A 22,354-nucleotide genomic window follows, 5' to 3' on the forward strand; every position below is an offset into this window, starting at 1 on the left:
CACCCTGGATGGACTGGTTCAGAAACACTGGAGCAATGGATTTTGGGAATTTGTTGTTGTTGTTGTTGTTTCAAGTTCCCCATGTGTTCCTGGCGAAGTTGCAGAGATTTAAAAATGTGATTCTGATGGTCATGTAGGTGTGGGAACTTTTTTTTTTTTTTTTTTTTTTTTTTTGAGACGGAGTGTTGCTCAGTTGCCCAGGCTGGAATGAGTGGTGTAATCTCGGTTTACTGAAGCCTCTGGCTCCGAGGTTCAAGTGTTTCTCCTGCCTCAGCCTCCCAAGTAGCTGGGATTACAGGCATGCGCCACCACGCCCAGCTAATTTTTGTATTTTTAGTAGAGATGGGGTTTCACCATGTTGGCCAGGCTGGTCTCAGAATCCTGACCTCAGGTGATCTACCCGCCTCAGCCTCCCAAAGTGCTGGGATTACAGGCGGGAGCCACCATGCCTAGCCGGGAACTTCTGATCTATAAGATTTCAAACCAATTTTATAATTGGTGGCCCGCTCGATTGTCAGAACATGAGGCTTCCACCATCTCAGGGGCTTTGTGATCCCCTCTGCAGCTACACATCGAGGGTCCACACAGGAGCAAGGCCACCTGGAAGGAGGTCCCTCTGACAGCCATAGGGCTTGTCCCCGGCTCTGCCTAAAGACAGGAGGACCAGGCTTTAAGGGATAACTTATCTGGAGAGTGCAGATGTCAGGTCAGGAACCCGAAGGCCTCATGGGCAGGCTGGAATGACATCTGCCTCGGAACAGATGAAACTACTGGGATAAATATAAATCCTGGCATTTAAGTTTAGAATGAGTTGGGAGAGATGTGGTTTAGCAGCAGCTCACGAGGAAAAGATTTGGGGATCCCCACTTCTTGTGGGCTAGGATGAGTCAGGCGCATAAAGTGGCTGCCAAGGCTGGAGGTGGGAAAGCCAGCTGCATGATGGAAACCTGGGGACTGGGGCTGGGGCTCTGGGGGTCCTGCGGGCTATTTCTTGGGCCTGACTGCCATTGAGGGGCTTGTGCTCCCCTTTCAAGTGGTTTCCCAGACACAAGCAGAGTCCAGGGGAGGGCAGCTGGGGTGGTGAAGAGGCTTGCACTCTTGTCCCTGGAGGAATGGTAGAAGGCGTTTGGGGTATTTAGCCTGGTACAGAGAAGGTTCTAGATGTGGTTGTTTTCTTTCTTTCTTTTCTTTTCTTTGTTTTTTCTTCTTCTTTTTTTTTTTTTAGAGACAAAGTCTTGCTCTGTGGCCTAGGCTGGAGTGTGATGGCATGATCTTAGCTCACTGCAACCTCCGCCTCCCGGGTTCTAGCAATTCTCGTGCTTCAGCCTCCTGAATAGCTGGGACTACAGGCACATGCTACCAAGCCCAGCTAATTTTTTGTATTTCAGTAGAGACGGGCTTTCACTGTGTTGCCCAGGCTGGTCTTGAACTCCTGAGCTCAGGCAATCCACCCGCCTCGGCCTCCCAAAGTGCTAGGATTACAGACGTGAGCCACCACGCCCGGCCAATGTGGTGGTTTTCCAGCAGCTGCAGGGCTGTGACTGGGGCACAGGGAATAGACTTTATTTTTTTTTCTTTTCTTTTCTTTTTTTTTTTGAGATGGAGTCTTGCTCTGTCGCCCAGGCTGTAGTGCAGTGGCACGATCTCGGTTCACCGCAAGCTCCGCCTCCCAGGTTCACACCATTCTCCTGCCTCAGCCTCCCAAGTAGCTGGGACTACAGGCGCCTGCCACCACGCCCGGCTATTTTGTATTTTTAGTAGAGATGGGGTTTCACCGTGTTAGCCAGGATGGTCTTGATCTCCTGACCTCGTGATCCGCCCACCTTGACCTCCCAAAGTGCTGGGATTACAGGCGTGAGCCACTGCACCTGGCCTATTTTTCTCCGTATTACTTATCACCTCCTGCATCAAATTATGTGTATCAGCCAGTCACAGTGGCTCACGCCTGTAATCCCAGCACTTCGGGATGCTGAGGTGGGAGGATTGCTTGAGGCCAGGAGTTTAAGACAAGCCTGGGCAACACAGTGACACCCCCATCTCCACAAAAAATCCATTTTTAAAAAGTTAGCTAGGTATGGTGGTGCACGCCTGTAGTCTTAGCTACTTGGGCTGCTGAGGCTGTAGGATCGCGTGAGCCCAGGTGTTGGAGGCTGCAGTGAGCCATGGTCGCGCCACAGCACTCCAGCCTGGGTGACAGAGCAAGACCCAGCCTCAAAAAAATAGAAAAGAATGATCCATGTATTGGTGTCTGTTGCCTATATTCCCCCTGGAATGTAAGCACAGGAGAGCCGGGACTGTGCCTGGTCCATGACAAGCACTCCTTTGAATGAACAAAGGAAGTAGGGTTTTCGACATCCTAGTCTCCAAAAACAGGGTTGTAGAAGGGAAGAGTTGTGCCTGGTGTGATTGTCCCTGGTGTGAGTCACTGGACACAGGAGCCTCTAAGGACCCCAACTCTGCTAACTTGGATTCCCACACACATGAGAGAATGTCAGTGCTTACACACACCAGGGTGTCTGCACACGCCCGAGACTCAGGTGGCTCCATACCCAAACTCTACCCTGCCCTCGTCCTGTTAGGCCTTGTTCTGGGTGGTGTTCACCTGAGAATGCTGGTGATACCCCCAGCAGCCAGACCGCAAACGCCCCTTCCCACTATCTGCCCACCCCCAACCTGGAGAATGGGTGGCCCTGGCTGGGAGTCCGGCACAGGTGTCCAGAGTCACCTGTTTCTCCCATGCCTCTGACAGCTCAGCATCACTGTGGCCTAAGGAAGTCTCATCTAGATGATGGGTTGGCGGCAGAGGGTGGGCAAGATAAGAGGAGAGTGGCAGGAAGGGGCTGTTTCAGCAAGTTTGATTTGGTCTGTCTCACAGAGTTTTCTTGGGTTTCAACAGGAACACTTACTCTGTTCATCTGGTATCACAGCCGGGTTTGGCCAACAGCAACCAGGCTCTGGGACCCTCTGCTCTGGGGCCATATCAAGGGAATGAGGGCTGGCGGGTGGCCTGCCATGCCTTTTGCCTCCCCCTACACAAACCCCAGTGCCCCATCACCTTCCTCCAACGTTCCTCAGTAACCCTCCTGGCTGCGGACCTCCCCTCTGGCTCAGCCCCCTTGACTCAGCTCCTCCATCCAGACCCTCTGCCCAGCTGCCTCCATTCAGCCCTCTCTGCCCAGTGCCTCTGCCAGGCACCCCCCGCCAGGCCATCTCACCACAATGCTCCTTCCAATTCAGAACCTCTTGCTTTGGAGGCCTCGAGGCGTCTGGCCTGCCCTCCCAGTCCCAGGGTGAGCTGGCAGCTCCGAGGACCCTGGTCAGAACCATCTCCTCCCTAAAATGCATTCCCACACCCAATCTACCACCACATCACAGTGGAAACAGGACTCTTGTCCAGACTCAAGATTTCCGGAGATTTTCCACGAAGACCAATTCTGAGGCCCTGGGGACACTGGGCGTTTCGGGGACGGGAGCAGGAGAACTGGGGAAGCCATAGTGCTGAGTCAAGAGATCCTGGGATGTGCTGAGTCAGAGATCCTGGGATGTGCTGAGTCAGAGACCCTGGGATGTGCCACAATTTATTCTCAAAGAGGCTGGAAAGGGGAGGAGGTCTTGGCAAAGATTCTCTTCCTTTGAGGATTTCAAAATTCTACTCCAATGTTTACTTGTCCATGGTTCAGGTTTAGAGCCAGAGTTTGGGGGAAATCAAGCATAAGAACATTTAGATTTGAGGAGGTGCCCCTCCCTTTCACCCCCCTTACCTCCCAATCTCCCCCATGGCCCAGCGTCCCTGAATTCCTCTCTCTTCTCTGGCTCAAGCAAAACCTCCTGGCTTGTACATCACCATAGCAGGCCCCAGGAATGCGAGGGACCCTGTGTCAGGGCAGGGACCCCATCATCCAAGACAGTTGGCAGGGAGAGTGCAAGACCTGCCTGGTTTCTACAACCTTCCAAAGGAGGCAGCTCCCGAAAGAAGGTTTTCAGAATGCAGGGCCTTGGGAGACAGGAAGCCAGTCAGACTCCTCGCACAAACCACAGGGGGCAAGCAGTGCTCCTCCAAGAACCCGGCCCCACCAGGGTGCTCAAGGGAACGAGGTAAGGAGGCCAATCCCGGAAGATTCTGGGAGCAGAGTTGGGGAGTGGGTGGAGGGAGGGGAAAGTTAGGAGCCAGGTTTTGAAGAGAGAGAAGATAAAGGTTGTCTGGGCATGGTGGCTCAGGCCTGTAATCCCAGCACTTTGGGAGGCCGAGGAGGGCATATCACTTGAGGTCAGGAGTTCAAGACCAGCCTGGCTAACATGGTGAAACCCCGTCCCTACTAAAAATACATAAATTAGCTGGGCGTGGTGGTGCACGCCTATAATCTTAGTTACTTGGGAAGCTGAGGCAGGAGAATCGCTTGAACCTGGAGGTGGAGGTTGCAGTGAGCCAAGATCATGCCACTGCACTCCAGCCTGGGCGACAGAGCGAGATTCTGTCGCCTAAAAAAAAAAAAAAAGAAAAAGAGAGAAGAGATTCTGTGAGAAGAAAGCATGTCCAGGGAGGCAGGAGGTGGAGTGCAGATGTCGTCTCCAGTGCTGTGGAGGAGCCCGGCAGTCCTGGCCCTCGATCTTGGTCCTGACACAGACCAGCTGCATAGCCTTGGGCTGGACACTTAACCCCTCAGTTAACGAACCTGACATTTAGAGCCCCTCCAAGCCCTTGCTAGCTTCACATTTCCCAAATGGGTGGTAAATACCAATCTCACAGAGTTGATTTAAGAGCAGAATATGAGGCCCATGATGGTTCTTGGTCCTGGTGGTCTCCCCTCCGCTTCGGGTCACAACACTGCTCCCGGCTACTCAGCCCCAGGTGGTTTTCTCCCGGTCCGGTTCCTCTTGCAGGCCATTTTCCTTTCTCCTTGGGCAGGGTGGTGTGTTGGTTGGTTGGTTACTTTCTTTTTTTCTTTTTTGTTGAGATGAAATTCACATAATATAAAATTAACCATTTTAGGCTGGGTGCGGTGGCTCATGCCTGTAATCCCAGCACTTTGGGAGGCCGAGTTGGGTGGATCATTTGAGGTCAGGAATTCGAGACCAACCCGGCCAACGTGGTGAAACCCCGTCTCTACTAAAATAATACAAAATTAGCCGGGCGTGGTGGCATGCTTGTAATCCCAGCTGCTTGGGAGGCTGAGGCAGGAGAATTGGTTGAACCCAGAGTGGAGGTTGCAGTGAGCTGGGATCACGCCACTGTACTCCAGCTTGGGCGACAGAGCAAGACTGTCTCAAAAATAAAATAAAGTAAAATAAAATAAACCATTTTAAAGTGAACAATTCAGTGGCATTTAATAAATTCACAATGTTGTGCAACCAACCCCCCATCCAGTTCCAAAACCTTTTCTGTTTTGTTTTTGTTCTTGAGAAAGGGTCTTGCTCTGTTGCCCAGGTTGGAATGCAGTGGTGGGATAATGGCTCACTGCAGCCTCGACCTCCTGGGCTCAAGGGATCCTCCCACCTCAGCCTCCCAAGTAACTGGGACTATAGGCATATGCCACTACAACAGGCTAATTTTTAAATTTTTTGTAGAGACAAGATCTCACTATGTTGCCCAGGGTGGTCTTGAACTCCTAGACGCAAGTGATCCTCCTGCCTTGGCCTCCCTAAGTGCTGGGATTACAGGCATGAGCCACCGTGCCTGGCCCCAAAACATTTTCATTACCCAAAAGAAAACCCTTTACCCATTAAGCAGTTGCTCCCTGTTCACTCCTCCACCCCAACCCCTGGCAACCACCAATCTGTGTTTTATTTCTATAAAGTTACCCATTCTGGATATTTCATATAAATGGAATCATATAATATGTGATGTTTTATGTCTGGTTTCTTTCACTTAGCATAATATTTTCAAGGTTTATCCATTTTATGGCTGAATAATATTTAATCGTATGAATGTACCATAATTTGTTTATCCGTTTATTTATTGATAGACATTTAGGCTGTTTCTACCTTTTGGCTGTTGTGAATAGTGCTGCTGTGAACATGTGTAAATGTATTTAAATTTCTTTCCCTTTCTTTCTTTCTTTCTTTCTTTTTCTTTCTCTCTTTTCTTTTCCTTTCTTTCTTTCTTTCTTTCTTTCTTTCTTTCTTTCTTTCTTTCTTTCTTTCTCCCTCTCTCTCTCTCTTTCTTTCTCTCTCTCTCTTTCTTTCTTTTCTTTCTTTCTTTCTGACAGAGTCTTGCTCTGTCGCCGAGGCTGGAGTGTAGTGGCGCAATCTCAGCTCACTGCAACCTCCGCCTCCCGGGTTCAAATGATTCTCCTGCCTGAGCTTCCCAAGTAGCTGGGACTATAGGCGTGTGCCACCATGCCTGGCTAATTTTTGTATTTTTAGGAGAGACGGTGTTTCACCGTGTTATCCAGGATGGACTCGATCTCATGACCTCGTGATCCACCCACCTCAGCCTCCCAAAGTGTTGGGATTACAGGATTACAGGTTTGAGCCACTGTGCCCAGCCTGTTTTTTGTTTTTTTTTTTTTTTTTTTGAGACAGAGTCTCGCTCTGTCGCCCAGGCTGGAGTGCAATGGCATGATCTTGGCTCACTGCAACCTCTGCCTCCTGGGTTCAAGCAATTCTTGTGCCTCAGCCTCCTGAGTAGCTGGGATTACAGGTGTGTGTCACCACGCCCAGCTAATTTTTGTATTTTTAGTAGGGATGGGATTTTGCCATGTTGACCAGGCCGGTCTTGAACTCTTGGCCTCAAGTGATCCACCTGTCTTGGCCTCCCAAAGTGCTGGGATTACAGGCGTGCACCACCGCATCTGGCATGAGTATCTGTTTTTTTTTCTTTTTTGAGATGGAGTCTTGCTCTGTTGCCTAGACTGGAGTGCAGTGGCACAATCTCAGCTCACTGCAACCTCCACCTACCGGGTTCAAGCCATTCTCCTGCCTCAGCCTCCCGAGTAGCTGGCACTACAGGCGCGTGCCACCACACTCAGCTAATTTTTCATACTTTTAGTAAAGACAGGGTTTCACCATGTTAGCCAGGCTGGTCTCGATCTCCTGACCTCGTGATCTGCCCACCTTGGCCTCCCAAAGTGCTGGGATTACAGGCGTGAGCCACTGCACCCGGCGAGTATCTGTTTTGAATTCCTTGGGATCTATACCTAGGAGTGGAATTGCTGGGTCATATGGTAACTCTGTGTTTAACTTTTTGAGGAACTGCCAGACTGTTTTCCACAGCAACTGAACTATTTTACATTCCCACCAGCAATGTATGAGGGTTCTGATTTCTCTACATCCTCGCCAACACTTGTTATTTTCCCTTTTTAAAAAAATTATACGGCTGGGCGCTGTGGCTCATGCCTGTAATCCCAGCACTTTGGGAGGCCTGGGTGGGCGGATCATCTGAGGTCAGGAGTTTGAGACCACCCTGGCCAACATGATGAAACCCCGTCTCTACTAAAAAAATACAAAAATTAGCTGGGCATGGTGGCTTGTGCCTGTAATCCTAGTTACTCAGGAGGCTGAGGCAGGAGAATCGCTTGAACCCAGGAGGTGGAGGTTGCAGTGAGCCGAGATCGCGCCACTGCATTCCAGCCTGGGCAACAAGAGTGAAACTCTGTCTCAAAAAAAAAAAAAAAAAATATATATATATATAGAGAGAGAGAGAGAGAGAGAGAGAGAGAGAGAGAGACAGAGAGACAGAGAGAGAGAGAGAGCGAGCTGTCCTAGTGGGTATGAAGTGGTACTTCATTGTAGTTTTGATTTGCATTTCCCTAATGATTACTGATATTGAGCATCTTTTTTTTTTTTTTTTTGTGAGATGGAGTCTCACCCTGTCACCCAGGCTGGAGTGCAGTGGTGTGAACTCCACCTCCTGGGTTCACGCCATTCTCCTGCCTCAGCCTCCCGAGTAGCTGGGACTACAGGTGCCCGCCACCATCATGCCCGGCTAATTTTTTGTATTTTTAGTAGAGATGGGGTTTCACTGTGTTAGCCAGGATGGTCTCAATCTCTTGATCTCGTGATCCGCCCGCCTCGGCATCCCAAAGTGCTGGGATTACAGGCATGATGAGCCACTGCACCCGGCCTTATTGAGCATCTTTTCATGTCTTTTTGGGCTATTTTTATATCTTCTTTGGAGGAATATCTATTCAAGTCATTTGTCCGTTTCTTCCCCCTTGCCAATTTTTTAATTAGAATGTTTGTCTTTTTGTCTTGGGCAAGTTTCTTAGCCCCTCTACTCAGGAGCCCATTTCTTCATTGTCTAATGGGGATGCTATTGTCTGAAGTGTTATTGCAAAGGTGTTGTGCGGTAATATCCATTCAGGGCCTAGCACACAGTGGGAGTGGGAAGCATGAGCTGACTTGGAATTCGGCTCTGGTCTAGGGGATCAACTATCCCGGGTTTCCCAGGATGGTCCCGGCTTTAGTTCTGACAGTCTGGCATCCTGGAAATTCCTAAGTTCTATGTAAACTGGGGCAGTTGCTCACCCTCCTCAGGTCGCAGATGAGGTAGACCGTGCGTATCCTTGCTGGGCCTTAACTCTAAACCTGTTTCCTCATCTGTAAGGTGGGACTGATCATTTCTCATAGGGTTGTTCTAAAAATCAGATGCACTGATTGCTTGAGAAAGTTAACTAGAAAGATCCCTCCCAGATCTTACCTGAAAGTACAAAAATAGGATTATAGTCACAAAAGAGGATTTCCTGGCCTTGAAGCTTCAGGTGTTATCTTTCATATTCTTAATACTCTTCAAGGTGTGGGAAGGGACCGGCAGCACTGGCAGTGCCTGGGAGCTCATGGGAAATGTGGAATGTCGGAGTCCTCAGACCTGCAGAATCAGAATCCGATTCCCAGGTACAGCAGGTCCTCCAATGACATCGTTGTGGTCACCGTTGTTTTGTTGTAGTGTTGATGAGAAAAAAATAAATGGATTCCCAGCTGGGGGCACCACTGGTGTGGAGTTTGCATGTTCTCTTCATGTCTCCGGGTACTCTGGTTTCCTCCCACATATCAAAGATGTGCACTTTAGGTTCACTAGAATGTCTAAGTTGTCCCAGGATGAGTGAGTGTGAATGTGTGTGAGTGTGCCCTGTGATAGAATGGGCTCTGAGTCAGTTCCCGCCTTGTTCCCTGAGCTGCTGGGATAGGTTCCAGCCACCAGAGACCCTGAACTGGAATAATTGTGTAAATAATTATTCTAACTTGTTTTTATGAGTCTTTTTTAAATGTATGTATTACATAACTCACATTTATGTCTGTTTAATATTAGAAGTGTTTTGGTCTTTATTTAGTAGTTTGACTTTATTTAGAAGCAACTGGAAATATGCCCTAGGAACTTAACTCTTGCTTATATCAATTACTTTATGGTAAAATTGGTTTCATTATACGTTGCTTTGCTTACAGTCAAAGTTTCCAAGAACCCATCAACAATGTTAAGTGAGGGCTTACTGTAATTCACATGCACACTCTTTTTTGTTTGTATGTTGGTTTTTTGTTTGTTTGTTTGAGACGGAGTTTCACTCTTGTCACCCAGGCTGGAGTGCAGTGGTGCGATCTTGGCTCATTGCAACCTCCACCTCCTGGGTTCAAGCGATTCTCCTGCCTCAGCCTCCCAAGTAGCTAGGATTACAGGCATGCGCCACCACATCCGGCTAATTTTTATAGTTTTATTAGAGACAGGGTTTCACCATGTTGGCAAGGCTGGTCTCGAACTCCTGACCTCAGATGATCCGCCTGCCTCAGCCTCCCAAAGTGCTGGGATTACAGGTGTGAGCCACCGCGCCCGGCCCATGCGCACTCATGTTTGAGAAGCATTGCTTTATACCAAAGGCTACGAAGCAGAGGAAGTCATCCAAGATATGGAAAATGTATCAACAAGTTCATCACAGTAGTATTTATAAAAGCATCAAAATTGGAAGCTACCTAAATGCTCAATAAAAGAGAAATAGTGAAGAAAATTGTGGGTTTTCTCCTGAGTGGACTGTCATGCAGCTGTTACAAATGATGTTTGGAAATACCTTGTTTACCATCAAAAGCTGCTTTTGATATCATGAAATGTGACAGAAGCGGTCCATGAAACTGCATGATCAGCAGAACTGTGACTGTGAAATTAACATACATATGAAAAAACACTAGAAGAAAATAGGCCAGCATGGGACCAGATGAGGGATGGGGAAGGCCTGTTTTTGTTTTTGTCTGTCCTTGTCCTAATTCTCTGTGGCTATATGGTCTATATTTACCCTATCGCAATCCCTCAAAAAGCCCACATTTGGGTCATTGCCAGGATAGGATGATTTTTCCATTTCCATGAACTGTTAGGGGTATTAAGAAATGCTTAATACCCCCAATGCCAGTCCATATCCTCTGTACAAGCCTAATCCAAAGCCCTGTTTCTAGGGCTTTCTTAGGTCAGCCTCACTCACTCTGACATCTCTCTACCCCAGACCCTCAGCGAGGCAGAGCTCTTTGTCTAGCCTGGATCTCCCCTTTCAGGGTTATACCAGGGGACATACTTTCTGCATTTCTGTGATGACAAATGTTCTGTGTGGGTTTATTTCAACCTGAGGTTTGGCTATGTCCAGAGGGCAGCTGGGGGTTATTGTATGGATACATGAGGTGAGAGAAAATAATAACAGGGGACATTAAAAGGAATTGCGCTTCAGGCCTGTAATCCCAGCACTCTGGGAGGCGGAGGGAGGGAGGATTGCTTGAGCCCAGGAGTTTGAGACCAGCCTGGCTGATAGGGTGAGACCCTGGCTCTACAAAAATTACAAAAAAAGTTAGCTGGGCGTAGTGGCCTGTGCCTGTAGTCCCAGTTACTCAAGAGGCTGAGGTGGGAGGATCACTTGAGCCCGGGAGGTGGAGGTTGCAGTAAGCTGAGGTGGCACCACTGCACTCCAGCCTGGGTAACAGAGTGAGACTGTCTCTAAATAAATAAATAAGCCCTTCCTGAGTGCCAGCCTCATTGTATGGCTTTATGTTTAATCCACACAACTACCTGATGAGGGAGGCATGTCTCTCTTTAGCTATCTGGAACAGAGAGGTGAAGTTGCCTATTCAGGATCACACAGCCAGTAAGTGGCAAAACCAGGACAAGAACCCAGGTCTTTGCCTTCAGAGCCTAAGCTCTTTCTCACAATTTAACTTAATTTAATTAAAAAGATATTTTGAGATAGGGTCTTGCTCTGTTGCCCAGGCTGGAACACAGTGGCGTGAACATAGTTCACTGCAGCCGTGACCTCCTGGGCTCCAGTGATCCTCCTACCTCAGCCTCCCTAGTAGCTGGGACTACAGATGTGCTCCACCACAACCAGCTAGTTTTGTCTTTCTTTGTAGAGATGGAGGCTCCCTATGTTGCCCAGGCTGGTCTTGAACTCCTGGCCTCAAGTGACCCTCCCTCCTTTGCCTCTCATAGTATTGGGATTACAGGTGTGAGCCACAGTGCCCAGGCAGTCTGAGCTCTTACCCACCGTCTCTTCAGGGACAAAAATGAGTGACGTGTTGATGCAGAAGGTACTTCTGGACCAGGACCTCTGAAACTGTGCTTTGCAAAAAATCCCCTTGGAAGTGCTTCCAAAGGCAGATGCCGATTCAGCAGGCTTGGGGTTGGGCCCAATAATCTGAATTTCTAACGGGCTCCCAGTGATGCTGATGTTGCAGCCCAGGGGTGCTCTTGGAAAAGCAGGATCTAGAATGCATTTCTGTTGGCCTTGTAAGGCTTCCTGGTATATGTGCCCTGCGATCGAAGGGCAGGGACTGGGATGTCCCCCTCCCCACAGTAATCCCATCCACGCCTCCTGGGTTGGACCCAGCTGCCTCAGCACCATCCTGACCAGCCTGGCCGGCCAAGCCTCTCTAGCAGCCCTGCAGGACGTCCTTGGTTGCTTGCCCCAGCATTTCCTCCTGCCAGTTGGCTGGCAGGTGATGGGCCGACTGTGACAGCTTAGCCAGAGTTCCTGTCCAGAAATGTCTTGAGCTCAGCCAAGGTAAATGCTGCCCCGCTGTCAGAAATGAAGTGCCTCTCGGGCCTCTGGGCATGACTAATTGAGGCGGAAGAAATACTGTAACTGCTGACGTTTCAGATGGAGCTGGGGGTTGCTTTGAGGAGGCAGCCTCCACAATCAAGCCCTTTCCTGGAAAGGCCCAAACAAATCAGGGTAATAGCTCCCACTTCTCAAATACCTCCTGTGGGCCAGGCACTGGGCTAAGAGCTTTGTGTTGATATGTTTTGTCTAATCCTTTCAAGAAACCCCTTTCAAGAACCCTGCAAGAGGCCAGGCGCGGTGGCTCATGCCTGTAATCCCAGCACTTTGGGAGGCCGAGGCGGGTGGATCACCTAAGGTCAGGAGTTCGAGACCAGCCTGGCCAACATGGTGAAACCCTGTCTCTACTAAAATTACAAAAATTAGCTGGTGTGGTGGCTCACATCTGTAATCCCAGCTACTTGGGAGGCTGAGGCAGTAGAATCACTTGAATCCAGGAGGTGGAGGTTGCAGTGAGCTGAGATGCGGCTATTGCACTCCAGCCTGGGCAACAGGAGTGAAACTCTGTCTCAAAAAAAGAGGAACCTTGCAAGAAAGGTCACTGATGAGAGAACTGACCCTCAGAGAAGAGAGGAATGCTGGACACCAACCATTACATAATGGAGCCCATTTTGGAACTTGGGTCTGTCTTACTCCACAGACAGTATGTTTGATCCTAGAGCAATGGTTTTCGAATTGTGCTCCATGGAACCCCGAGGGTCTGAGGAGCGCTTCATGGGCTGCTGTGGGAGTGAGGGTGGCAGAAAAGGAAGTAGCTCAGCAAGCTAGGCTCCAACCCTTCTCTGTCCTTCTCCCAATGTGGCTTTACTTTGATGTGATTTGTGTATTGAGCTTCTATGAAAGATTTGTTGGAAGAAATGATTTCAGGACCAAAAATGTTTGAAATCCATATCACACTGCCTCCCAAAACAAATGTGGATTATTGATCAGGGCTTCTTGCACACATTTCAAGGAAACATCATTCCATTTGGTGGACTTGCCAAGCGGCGTGGCTCTTGGAACCCTCACTGAGCTCCTTTGTAATGTCAAGTCATCCCGGTCAGAGCTTCTACAATGGGCTTTGAATTGTGTGAATTCCTTGGGAAGGTTCACTGCCAGGCAAGGTCTCCACATCCTTTTTAAGAGGCACATCAATATGGATTATAGTGACCATACCCTGGGATAGACTGGCCTGGTGTTGGGGGCCTAGGTTCCTGCTATCTTGCGGCTCTGCCTTCTAAAACATGTGCTTTCCATTTTGTAGCTCAAGATGGCTATTTCAGCTCCCACCATCACATCTGCATCCCAGCCAGGCAGAGAGAGGGCACCCCAGTCTTTTTTTTTTTTTTTTTTTTTTTTTTTTTTGAGACAGAGTCTCGCTCTGTCACCCAGGCTGGAGTGCAGTGGTGCGATTTGGCTGAAGTGATTCTCCTGCCTCAGCCTCCTGAGTAGCTGGGATTACAGGTGTGCCTCACCACGCCTGGCTAATTTTTAAATATTTTTAGTAGAGACGGGGTTTCAACATGTTGGCCCGGCTGGTCTCAAACTCCTGACTTCAAGTGATCCGCCTACCTCGGCCTCCCAAAGTGCTGGGATTTCAGGCGTGAGTCACTGCACCCAGTCCCCCCCCCCCTTTTTTTTTTTGACAGAGTCTTGAACTGTCAACCAGGCTAGAATGCAGTGGCGTGATCTCGGCTCACTACAACCTCCACCTCCTGGGTTCAAGTGATTCTCCTGTGTCAACCTCCCGAGCAGCTGGGATTACAGGCGCCCACCACCACACATAGATAATTTTTGTATTTTTAGTAGAGATGGGGTTTCGCCATGTTGGCCAGGCTGGTCTCGAACTCCTGGCCTCAAGTGATCTGCCGGCCTCAGCCTCCCAAAGGGGTGAGCCTCCGGACCCGGTCACCCATTCTTATTACGGGCAATCTTTCTGCTCATCTTCCATTGGCCAGACATAGTCATGAACCCATACCTAGCCATAAGGAGGGCTGGGAAATATGGTTTAACTGTGTGACTGTGTGCCTAGCTATAACTGGGAGCCTCTGCAACTCAAGGAAGAAGGAGAGAGTGGTTATTGGGAGGCAGTTCTTAGTCTTTGCCATGGGTGGGGTTCCTCCATCAAAACTGCCCATGTGGGTGGCAGCGTGATAAGGGGCCTATGGTGGCAGTTGGGAAGTATCCCCAAAGTTGGTGAATTTCAAGCCATGGGACTCTTTTTCCCAATGGCCAGCCAAGAAGCTAGCAGTGATTGACTTTAGAGAAGAAGAATCACAGTGGTGTTGGCAGAGAAATCAAACTAGGAGGTTTATTCTGAGCCTCTATGAGCGATTGCAGCCTGGAGAAAACACAAACCCAAGAAGCCTTGAGTAAGTGATCCTGAGACAGGTGACAACTCTACTTTATACATTTTAGGGAAGCAGAAGTTACCGGCAAAGTCATAAATTAATATATGGAGTTTATATGTTGCTTTGGCCCAAAAAAGGTGAGCTATCTTGAAGTGAGAGCTCACAGGTCATAGGTGGGTTCAGAGATTCTTTAATTTGCAATTGGTTAAAGGAGTAAGGCTTTGTTCAAAAACCTGGAGTCAGTAGAGGCCAAGTGCAGTGGCTCATGCCTGTAATCCCAGCACTTTGGGAGGCTGAGGTGAGAGGATCGCTTGAGTCCAGGAGTTTGAGACCAGACTGGGCAACATGGTGAAACCTTGACTCTACAAAAAATTTAAAAATTAGCTGGGTGTTTGGCCAGGTGCAGTGGCTCATGCCTGTAATCCCAACCCTGTCTCTACTAAAAATACAAAATTATACAAAATTAGCTGCGCGTGATGGCGCATGCCTGTAATCCCAGATACTTGGGAGGCTGAGGCAGGACAATCACTTGAACCCGGGAGGTTGCAGGGAGCCGAGATTGTGCTATTGCACTCCACCCTGGGCAACAGGAGCAAAACTCTGTCTCAAAAAAAAAAAAAAAAAAAAAATTAGCTGGGTGTGGTGGCATATGCCTGTGATCCCAGCTACTCAAGAGGCTGAGGCGGAAGGATCACTTGAGCCCTGGAGGTTGAGGACTGAGGCTGCAGTGAGCCATGATCAGGCAACAGAGTGAGACCCTGTCTCAAAAAAAAAAAAAAAAAACTAAAATAAATAAAAATAGAAAACTTGGAGTCAGTGGAAAAGAATGTTTAAGATAAAGAAGTTTGCTAATCATCATGTGATCTGCCAATCATATCATGCCATGTATGGTATGATCTGCCAGAGTCACATCATCTCATGCCTTATCTGATATGTCATGTGATATGTCAGAACAAGACTCAATATGCTGGGTCAGGCCAGGCGCAGTGGCTCACGCCTGTAATCCCAGCACTTTGGGAGCCCGAGGAGGGTGGATCACCTGAGGTCGGTCTCTACTAAAAATACAAAATTTAGCCGGGCGCGGTGGCGGGTGCCTGTAATCCCAGCTACTTGGGAGGCTGAGGCAGGAGAGTCGCTTGAACCTGGGAGGCAGAGGTTGCCGTGAGCCGAGATGGTGCCATTGCACTCCAGCCTGTGTTACATGAGCGAAACTCCATCTCAAAAAACAAAACAAAAAAGCGCTGGGTCACAGTGGCCTGCAGGGGTGCGTGATTTAACCCGTGCCTATCATGGCCTTAGGTCCTGTTTATAATTTGATATCATATTGCCACAGAGTCCATTCTGTCTGTCTTCTGATCTCTATTTTAATATTAATGCTGGTAGTTGTGTCTAAACTGCAAAAGGGAGGGGTTACAATGAGGTGTGTCTGGTCTCCCATCCCATTATGGCTGGGAACTCAGCTTTTCTGGGGTCCCATTGGCCAAGAGGGGGTCCATTCAGTTGGTTGGGGGACTTAGGATTTTATTTTTAGTTTACAGTGGCTGATGTGTTGCCAGGGAAAAGTTCTCCCAGAAATTTAGTTTCTCAGTTCTCTCTTCTCATTCATATTCTTTTTAAAAATGAAGTTAAAAAAAAAATTTTTTTGAGACAGGGTCTCACTCTGTCGCCCAGGCTGGGGTGCAGTGGTGCGATCTTGGCTCACTGCAGCTTCAACTTCCCAGGCTCAAACGATTCTCCTGCCTCAGACTCTGAATAGCTCGGACTACGGGAGCACACCATCACCCCTGGCCAGTTTTGGTATTTTTTGTAGAGATGGTGGTTTCAACATGTTGCCCAGGCTGGTCTCGAACTCGTGAGCTCAAGTGATCCACCCACCTGGGTCTCCCAAAGTACCAGCATTACAGGCCTGAGCCTCCATGCCCAATCTAATTTAATTTTTTAATTGACAAATAATTGTACATATTCATGGGGTACATAGTAATGTTTCAATACATATAATGTATAGTGATCAGATCAGGGTAATTTGTACATTCATAATCTCAAACACGTATCCTTGCTTTGTGGTGGGCTCATTCAGACTCTTGCTGTCTGTACCAACGAAGGACTGCCTGGGCTCACCCTGGAGGTTTTTCCTCTGATCACCTCATAAGCAAGGCTGTTCTATTTAAGGTCCTTTTGGTTCTGAGGAGCTATTTGAGCTGTCCCACAGAGAAGGATTATCGTGAGGGTGCAGAAGACGATCATGGGAGACCCAAGGGCTGGACATGAAGGACAGCCAGACCTCAAGGAAGCTGGAAAGCTGTTGGGAACCAGGTCCCCTCCCCCAGTTCTTGCCTCCTTTTCATTAATTCATCATATGTTTATTGAAGCCAGATGTATATAAGGTCTGCCTTTCCTTTCTGTGGATCAGAAGTCTTCTGCAGACAGCTCAGGATGGTTTCGGTTCCTTTTTTTCTTTTTTTCTCACAGACTCTGTTCATCTTGAATGGTTTCAGTTCCTAAGTCTCCAAGATCTTTCAACTCAGCTCTCTTGCTGCCAGCTTCTCAGTTTCCCAATTTCACCCTCCCGGGTGGTGATCTGATTGGCTCAGGCTGCACAAGCTGTAGATTGTACGCTTCCAATAGATGAGCTGCTTCTGAATCATGTGATTACCTATGTCCAATCAGTCTGAGGAAGCACAGGGTCACGTAGGAGACTGTGATGGGTGTAGTCAACTTAGCAGGGCCTACGGTTCGGGGGGCAAACATCATTGGGATGGGGATGGAGCATCCTAAAACATGTCTGGTACAAGGATATTATTTAAAATATAATGTCACTCCTGAAATTTTAGTTAGCAGGGCTCCATACAACATTGATGTTTCAGGAGCATCAGAAATTGTAGACTAGGCGGACATGGTGGCTCATGCTTGTAATCCCAGCACTTTGGGAGACCAAGGTGGGTGGATCACCTGAGGTCAGGAGTTCAAGAACAGCCTGGCCAACATGGTAAAACCCCTGTCTCTATTAAAAATACAAAATTAGCTGGGTGTGGTGGTATGCACCTGTAATCCCAGAGACTCTGGAGGGTGAGGCAGATGAATCGCTTGATCCCAGGAAGCAGAGGTTGCAGTAGCCCAGATCTCACCATTGCACTCCAGCCTGGGCGACAAGAACAAAACTCCATCTCAAAAAAAGAAGAAAAGAAAAGAGAGAGAGACAGACAGAGAGAGAAAGAAAGAAAGAGAAAGGAAGGAAGGAAGAGATTGAGAGGAAGGAAGGAAGAGATTGAGAGAGAGACAGGAAGGAAGGAAGGGAGGGAGGGAGGGAGGGAGGGAGGGAGGGAATTCTAGACTAAAAGGACTGGCTCTAGAACGCCGCGGGTAGGTGGCAATAGCTTTAATTGCATCACTGATGCTCAGCCCTGAGGAACCTGGGTAAACTCTGGCCTCATAAAGAACTGGATGGAGACAATCAATACAGGCAATGGAGCAGCCCTGCCCCAGCTGAAGTCTCTTCTTTTTCATTCCACAAGGCCTGAGTGGTTGGCAGAATTGTTGCACCTCCCTGGGCATGTGGACAGATTGGAGGATGCTGGCCAATCAAACCCTTTACTCAGCTCTGCTTCCAGAAAGTAAAAGGCATGTCTCTTGGTTTTGTTTTGTGACAATGTCTTGCTCTGTTGCCCAGGCTGGAATGCAGTGGCATGATCATGGCTTACTGCAGCTTTAATCTCTTGGGATCAGGCAATCCTCCTGCCCCAGCCTCACAAGTAGCTGGGACTACAGGTGCATGCCACCATGCCCAGCTAATTTTTGCATTTTTTTTTTGTAGACTTGGGGGGAGGGTCTCACTATGTTGCCCAAGCTGGTCTTGAACTCCTGGATTCAAGCGATGTTTCTGCCTCAGCCTCCCAAAGTGCTTCTTGTCTTTTGAGAGTACTGGTTCATTGGTTGGATTCAGATGGCAAGTGGACATTGCGGTTGACTTTTCAACATATATTTTACCTTACAGTCTTGTACAATAGGAATGGGATCTTGGGTTCCATGATAATCCTACCCCCCAGCTGGTGTTTGGTTTAGGTGGAAGCTGTTTAGCATCTAGGGCTTCCTAGTCCAGAGGTGGCAGGGGACCCAGGTTGACCCTGCCATCTTGAAGCACACGTGTTCATTCAGTGGTCGGGGAGAGGTGTGCTGTGCCTGTCTTGCTTCCATGAGCCAGGGCTAGTTGCCACTGTCAGCCATCCCGTCACTACAAGATGCCTAGCCTTACAATGAAGCCCACACTGAAAGTGGCAGAGAAGAAAGACTGAAAGAGCTTGGTCTTGGTCATTGAGCCACATTCCCCGTCAACCCTGATGTCAGGCCTTTGCTCACCCAGCTTCCATTCCCCATTCCTAGCGGAGCCATGATCCCCAGTTCCTGGGGGAAGTAGACTGGTTTAACCAATCTGGCACGCCCTGGCCCTTGTAATAGTCGGGGGCCACATCAGACTGAAGGGAAGATCTTGTGTTCCACTCTTGGTGCGAGGTTTCTCCTTTTGAACCCGACAAGGAAGCATGCTGCCTCAGTGGCTATAGGCAGCCCTCTTTGGACCAGGAGGCAGTCACACTTAGGACAATGTCCTGATGACACGAGGATCATCCATGTTCCATGCCTGCTGCCAGGCTCTCAGACGCTTGGTCTAACACATGTCCTCCGTGTTGAAGCTGGGTTTCTCTTCCTTGCCCCCAAAGGTATCTGCCTTGTTGGCTTTACTTCCTCAGAGAAGAAATTGAGGAATCCAGAGACACCTTCCTGTGTCCAGGATGTCCTGGGTTTGGGAATGCTGTCTATGGGCTTGGATTCCCAGAGGAGGCAGCTGGTTCCTCCACAAGTGGCTTTTGTGTCACCTGCCACTGGAGATGGGGGAGGATGCTGTCCTTGTCAGAGCCACACTGCACATTCTCAGCACAGTCTTGACACCATTGGCTGCAGAATCCTTGTGATTCAGCTCATTTGGCAAGCAGATGCTGAACACCCACCAGATGCCAGGTGCCAACCCCTGCGCTAGGGAGGTGCTGGGGGCGGAGATGAATGTGCCACCGTCCCTGAGCTCCAGCCTCCAGACAGTGGTCCTTCTGATTGAGAGTTTAACCAGTGACTGGTAGGTAGCCTAAGTCACCTTCCCGGAGAGCTGTTGCTTAAAGATCTCAGAGACAGTGGATAGAGGAAAGGTCACTGTCTTTGAGTGGAACTGACCTGGTTTCATACAGTTACATTATTTCTTTTTATTTTTTGTTTTTTTGAGACGGAGTCTCACTGTGTCACCCAGGCTGGAGTGCAGTGGCGCAATCTCGGCTCACAGCAACCTCCACTCCTGGATTCAAGCAATTGAATCTACTGCCTCAGCCTCCCAAGTAGCTGGGATTACAGGCATTTGCCACCACACCCAGCTAATTTTTGTATTTTTAGTAGAGATGGGTTTCACCATGTTGGCCAGGCTGGTCTTGAACTCCGGACATCAGGTGATCCGCCCTGTCTCAGCCTCACAAAGTGCTGGGATTACAGGCATGAGCCACCATGCCTGGCCTAGTTACATGATTTCTAGTCTCAGTTTCCCCACTGAGAAAATGGGACTAATATTAGTGCTCACCTCCTAGGGTTGCCCTGCAGTAACAAATATGAAATGCCCAGCACTCTCCCATCACCACTCAGCAAATGCCAGCTTCCCTTCTCCTTCCTCCCACGCTCCCAAATGCTCCCCTGCAGGCTTTGTGCTTGGCTCTGCCCAGGAGTGATCCCACTGCAAGTCGCCCCCTCCCTCCAGGGTGCAATTTGGCCTCACCCATCACTGTGTGGCCACCCTCAGCCAGAGCTGAGTAGATATGGCTCCTGGCTTCACTGTCCTGGAGTAATAAAAGTCAGGCGTGCCAGGAGGGCAGTCTGTTGGGCCTGTTTGGGACCTGCAGCAGATTCTGCATGGCATTGCCCTTGAGCCAGTCCTCCCCCTGGCAGGCCAGCTGTACTTGGCACTTCTGAGGCCTGAAGCAGAGCTTGGCCTCACCCTCGCTGGCCTGAGTAGGGCATCGTTAGGCTTCGAGGCTCTTGCCTTCCCTGGGATCTGCTGACTCATTGGAGAGAATCAGCTTAGGAGTTAGAGGCAGCAGCTCGTTTCATTTCTGACTTTCCTTGAGTCAGAATAGATGGAAGTTTTCTGTCAGTTAAGAGGTGCCATTGCAGGGGTCATTGGGAACTCCAAGAATGAGTCCAGGGATCATCCAGGTGTCAGAGCTGAGGCACGTGACACAGGGCCTGGTTTCTCTGCAGAACAGCACTAGTTTGGATCAGACTGCTTGTCTTTGCTGTGAAGCAGAGAACTCTGAGCAACGGGCCAGGAAGATGCATTCCCAGGAAGCTCACGCTTTGCAGTCTTAGCTGAGGCGGCAAGAGACACGTCAGCATCTGTTTGGGCTTCACAACTGCAGAGCGTGGCTTCTGTCCCGGGCACTCATTTCAGACGCCCGGAGGTTTGGGGAAAGCTCTCGCTGTGCGGGGCCCAGGAAGCAGGCTGATTGAAACCAGACCTTTCTCCAAGCCTCAAAGCAACCGTCTTAAACACTGGCCCGCTCAGGTTCCCAGGTGGAAGCTGTATTCAGTTGACTCTGAGACTTACCTGAGAGCACCTGTTTAGCATCTGCAGCTGTCCTGCTTTGTTTGGTAAAATGATCCTATCCTGGACTTCAGAATATGTAGTGGTACCTGTAAAACAGGCAGCTATACTTTGTGGTCATTCTTTGCTCAACAAATCCTCCATTGAACACATACTCTGTGCTTAAACACGATAAATAAAGGCTGACCTTACTCTTGGGGTCTTACGATCTTACAGGAAAGGCAGACATGAAGATGTGTATAAAATCCAAGTAAATTGTCACAAGTGTGCAAAACACCAGGAGAAAGAAGCACAGGGTGTGATGGGAATGCAACAGGGAATCAGAGAGGCTTTCTTGAGGAAGTGACTCCTGAGCTGAGGCTGGATAGGTGAGGAAGGGTCAGCTCCTGAACAGGGAAGGGAAGAAATTTTGAGGCACAGGCGGCACCAAGGTCCTGAGGCAGACAACTGTGTGGTGATTCCCAGAACAAGAGAGCAGGGGAGAGGAGGAGGTGCTGAGTTGGGGCCAGACCACCATACGTGGGGAAGGATTTGTGTTTCCGTTTAACAGAGAGCTAAACCCAGGGACTTAAGAAGCAGCCCTCTAGCATGTCATCAGGGACCAAGTCTCCATCTAGTTGTCCACTTCACCATCCTTAGGGTGTGGCTCTTGTCCTTATACTCACAAGATGGCTGTTGGAACTCCAGCCATCATGTCTGCATTCCAGGCAGGAAGAAGAAGGGCAAAGATAAGAGGGACAAGCAGTCAAATTTGATCTTTTTCAGAAGGCTCCACTAGAACCTTCAGCTGATGTCATGAGCCAGCCTGTGTCACATGGTAAACCTTAAGACATCCAGGGAATGAGGTTTATTAGATGGCTACATCATCGCTGGTTGCTACAGAATCAATCTTTTTTTTTTTTTTTTTTTTTGAGACAGAGTCTCACTGTGTCACTCAGGCTGAGTGCAGTGGCTCAATCACAGCTCCCTGCAGCCTCAACCTCCTGGGCTTAAGGGATCCTCCTGCCTCAGCCTCCTGAGTTGCTGGGACTACAGGCATGCACCACCATACCCAGTGAATTGTTTTATTTTATTGTATTTTTTGTAGAGACAGGGTCTCACTATGTTGCCCAGGCTGGTCTTGAACTCCTGGCCTCAAGTGATCCTCCAGCCTCGTCCTCTCAAAGTGCTAGGATTACAGGCATGAACCACTGTGCTCAATCCAAAATCAATTTTCTATTAGTAAAGAAGAGAAGGGAATGGAGGAAGGGGCGTAACCTTTGTTCTGAGTGCAACTGGGGAGCCACAGAATGGCCTAAGCAAGGGGATGATGTGGAGCAGGGAAAACAATTTCAGGTTGTCCCAACTGGGCCACAGTAACACACACCTGTGGCACA

At 49.0% G+C, this 22,354-nt stretch overlaps 1 protein-coding gene across 11 annotated transcripts in view; it reads left to right on the forward strand.

Annotated features, from left to right (window-relative positions):
• The window catches only part of PLXDC1 (plexin domain containing 1), an 87,139-nt gene that overhangs the window by 18,555 nt on the left and 46,230 nt on the right, over window positions 1-22,354 (forward strand). For 2 of the 11 annotated variants that reach the window (XM_063599102.1, XM_063599103.1), the window contains exon 1: window positions 3,669-4,095. The exons of the other annotated variants lie outside the window; for them this stretch is intronic. In XM_063599102.1, the coding sequence (XP_063455172.1) occupies window positions 3,862-4,095 (234 nt within the window). In that variant the 5' untranslated portion in view covers window positions 3,669-3,861. Of the gene's footprint in view, window positions 1-3,668; window positions 4,096-22,354 lie in introns of those variants that run through there. 11 annotated transcript variants of the gene reach the window in all.

This window comes from Pan paniscus, chromosome 19 (genome assembly GCF_029289425.2).
Source record: "Pan paniscus chromosome 19, NHGRI_mPanPan1-v2.0_pri, whole genome shotgun sequence".
NCBI classification, from domain to species: Eukaryota; Metazoa; Chordata; class Mammalia; order Primates; family Hominidae; genus Pan; species Pan paniscus.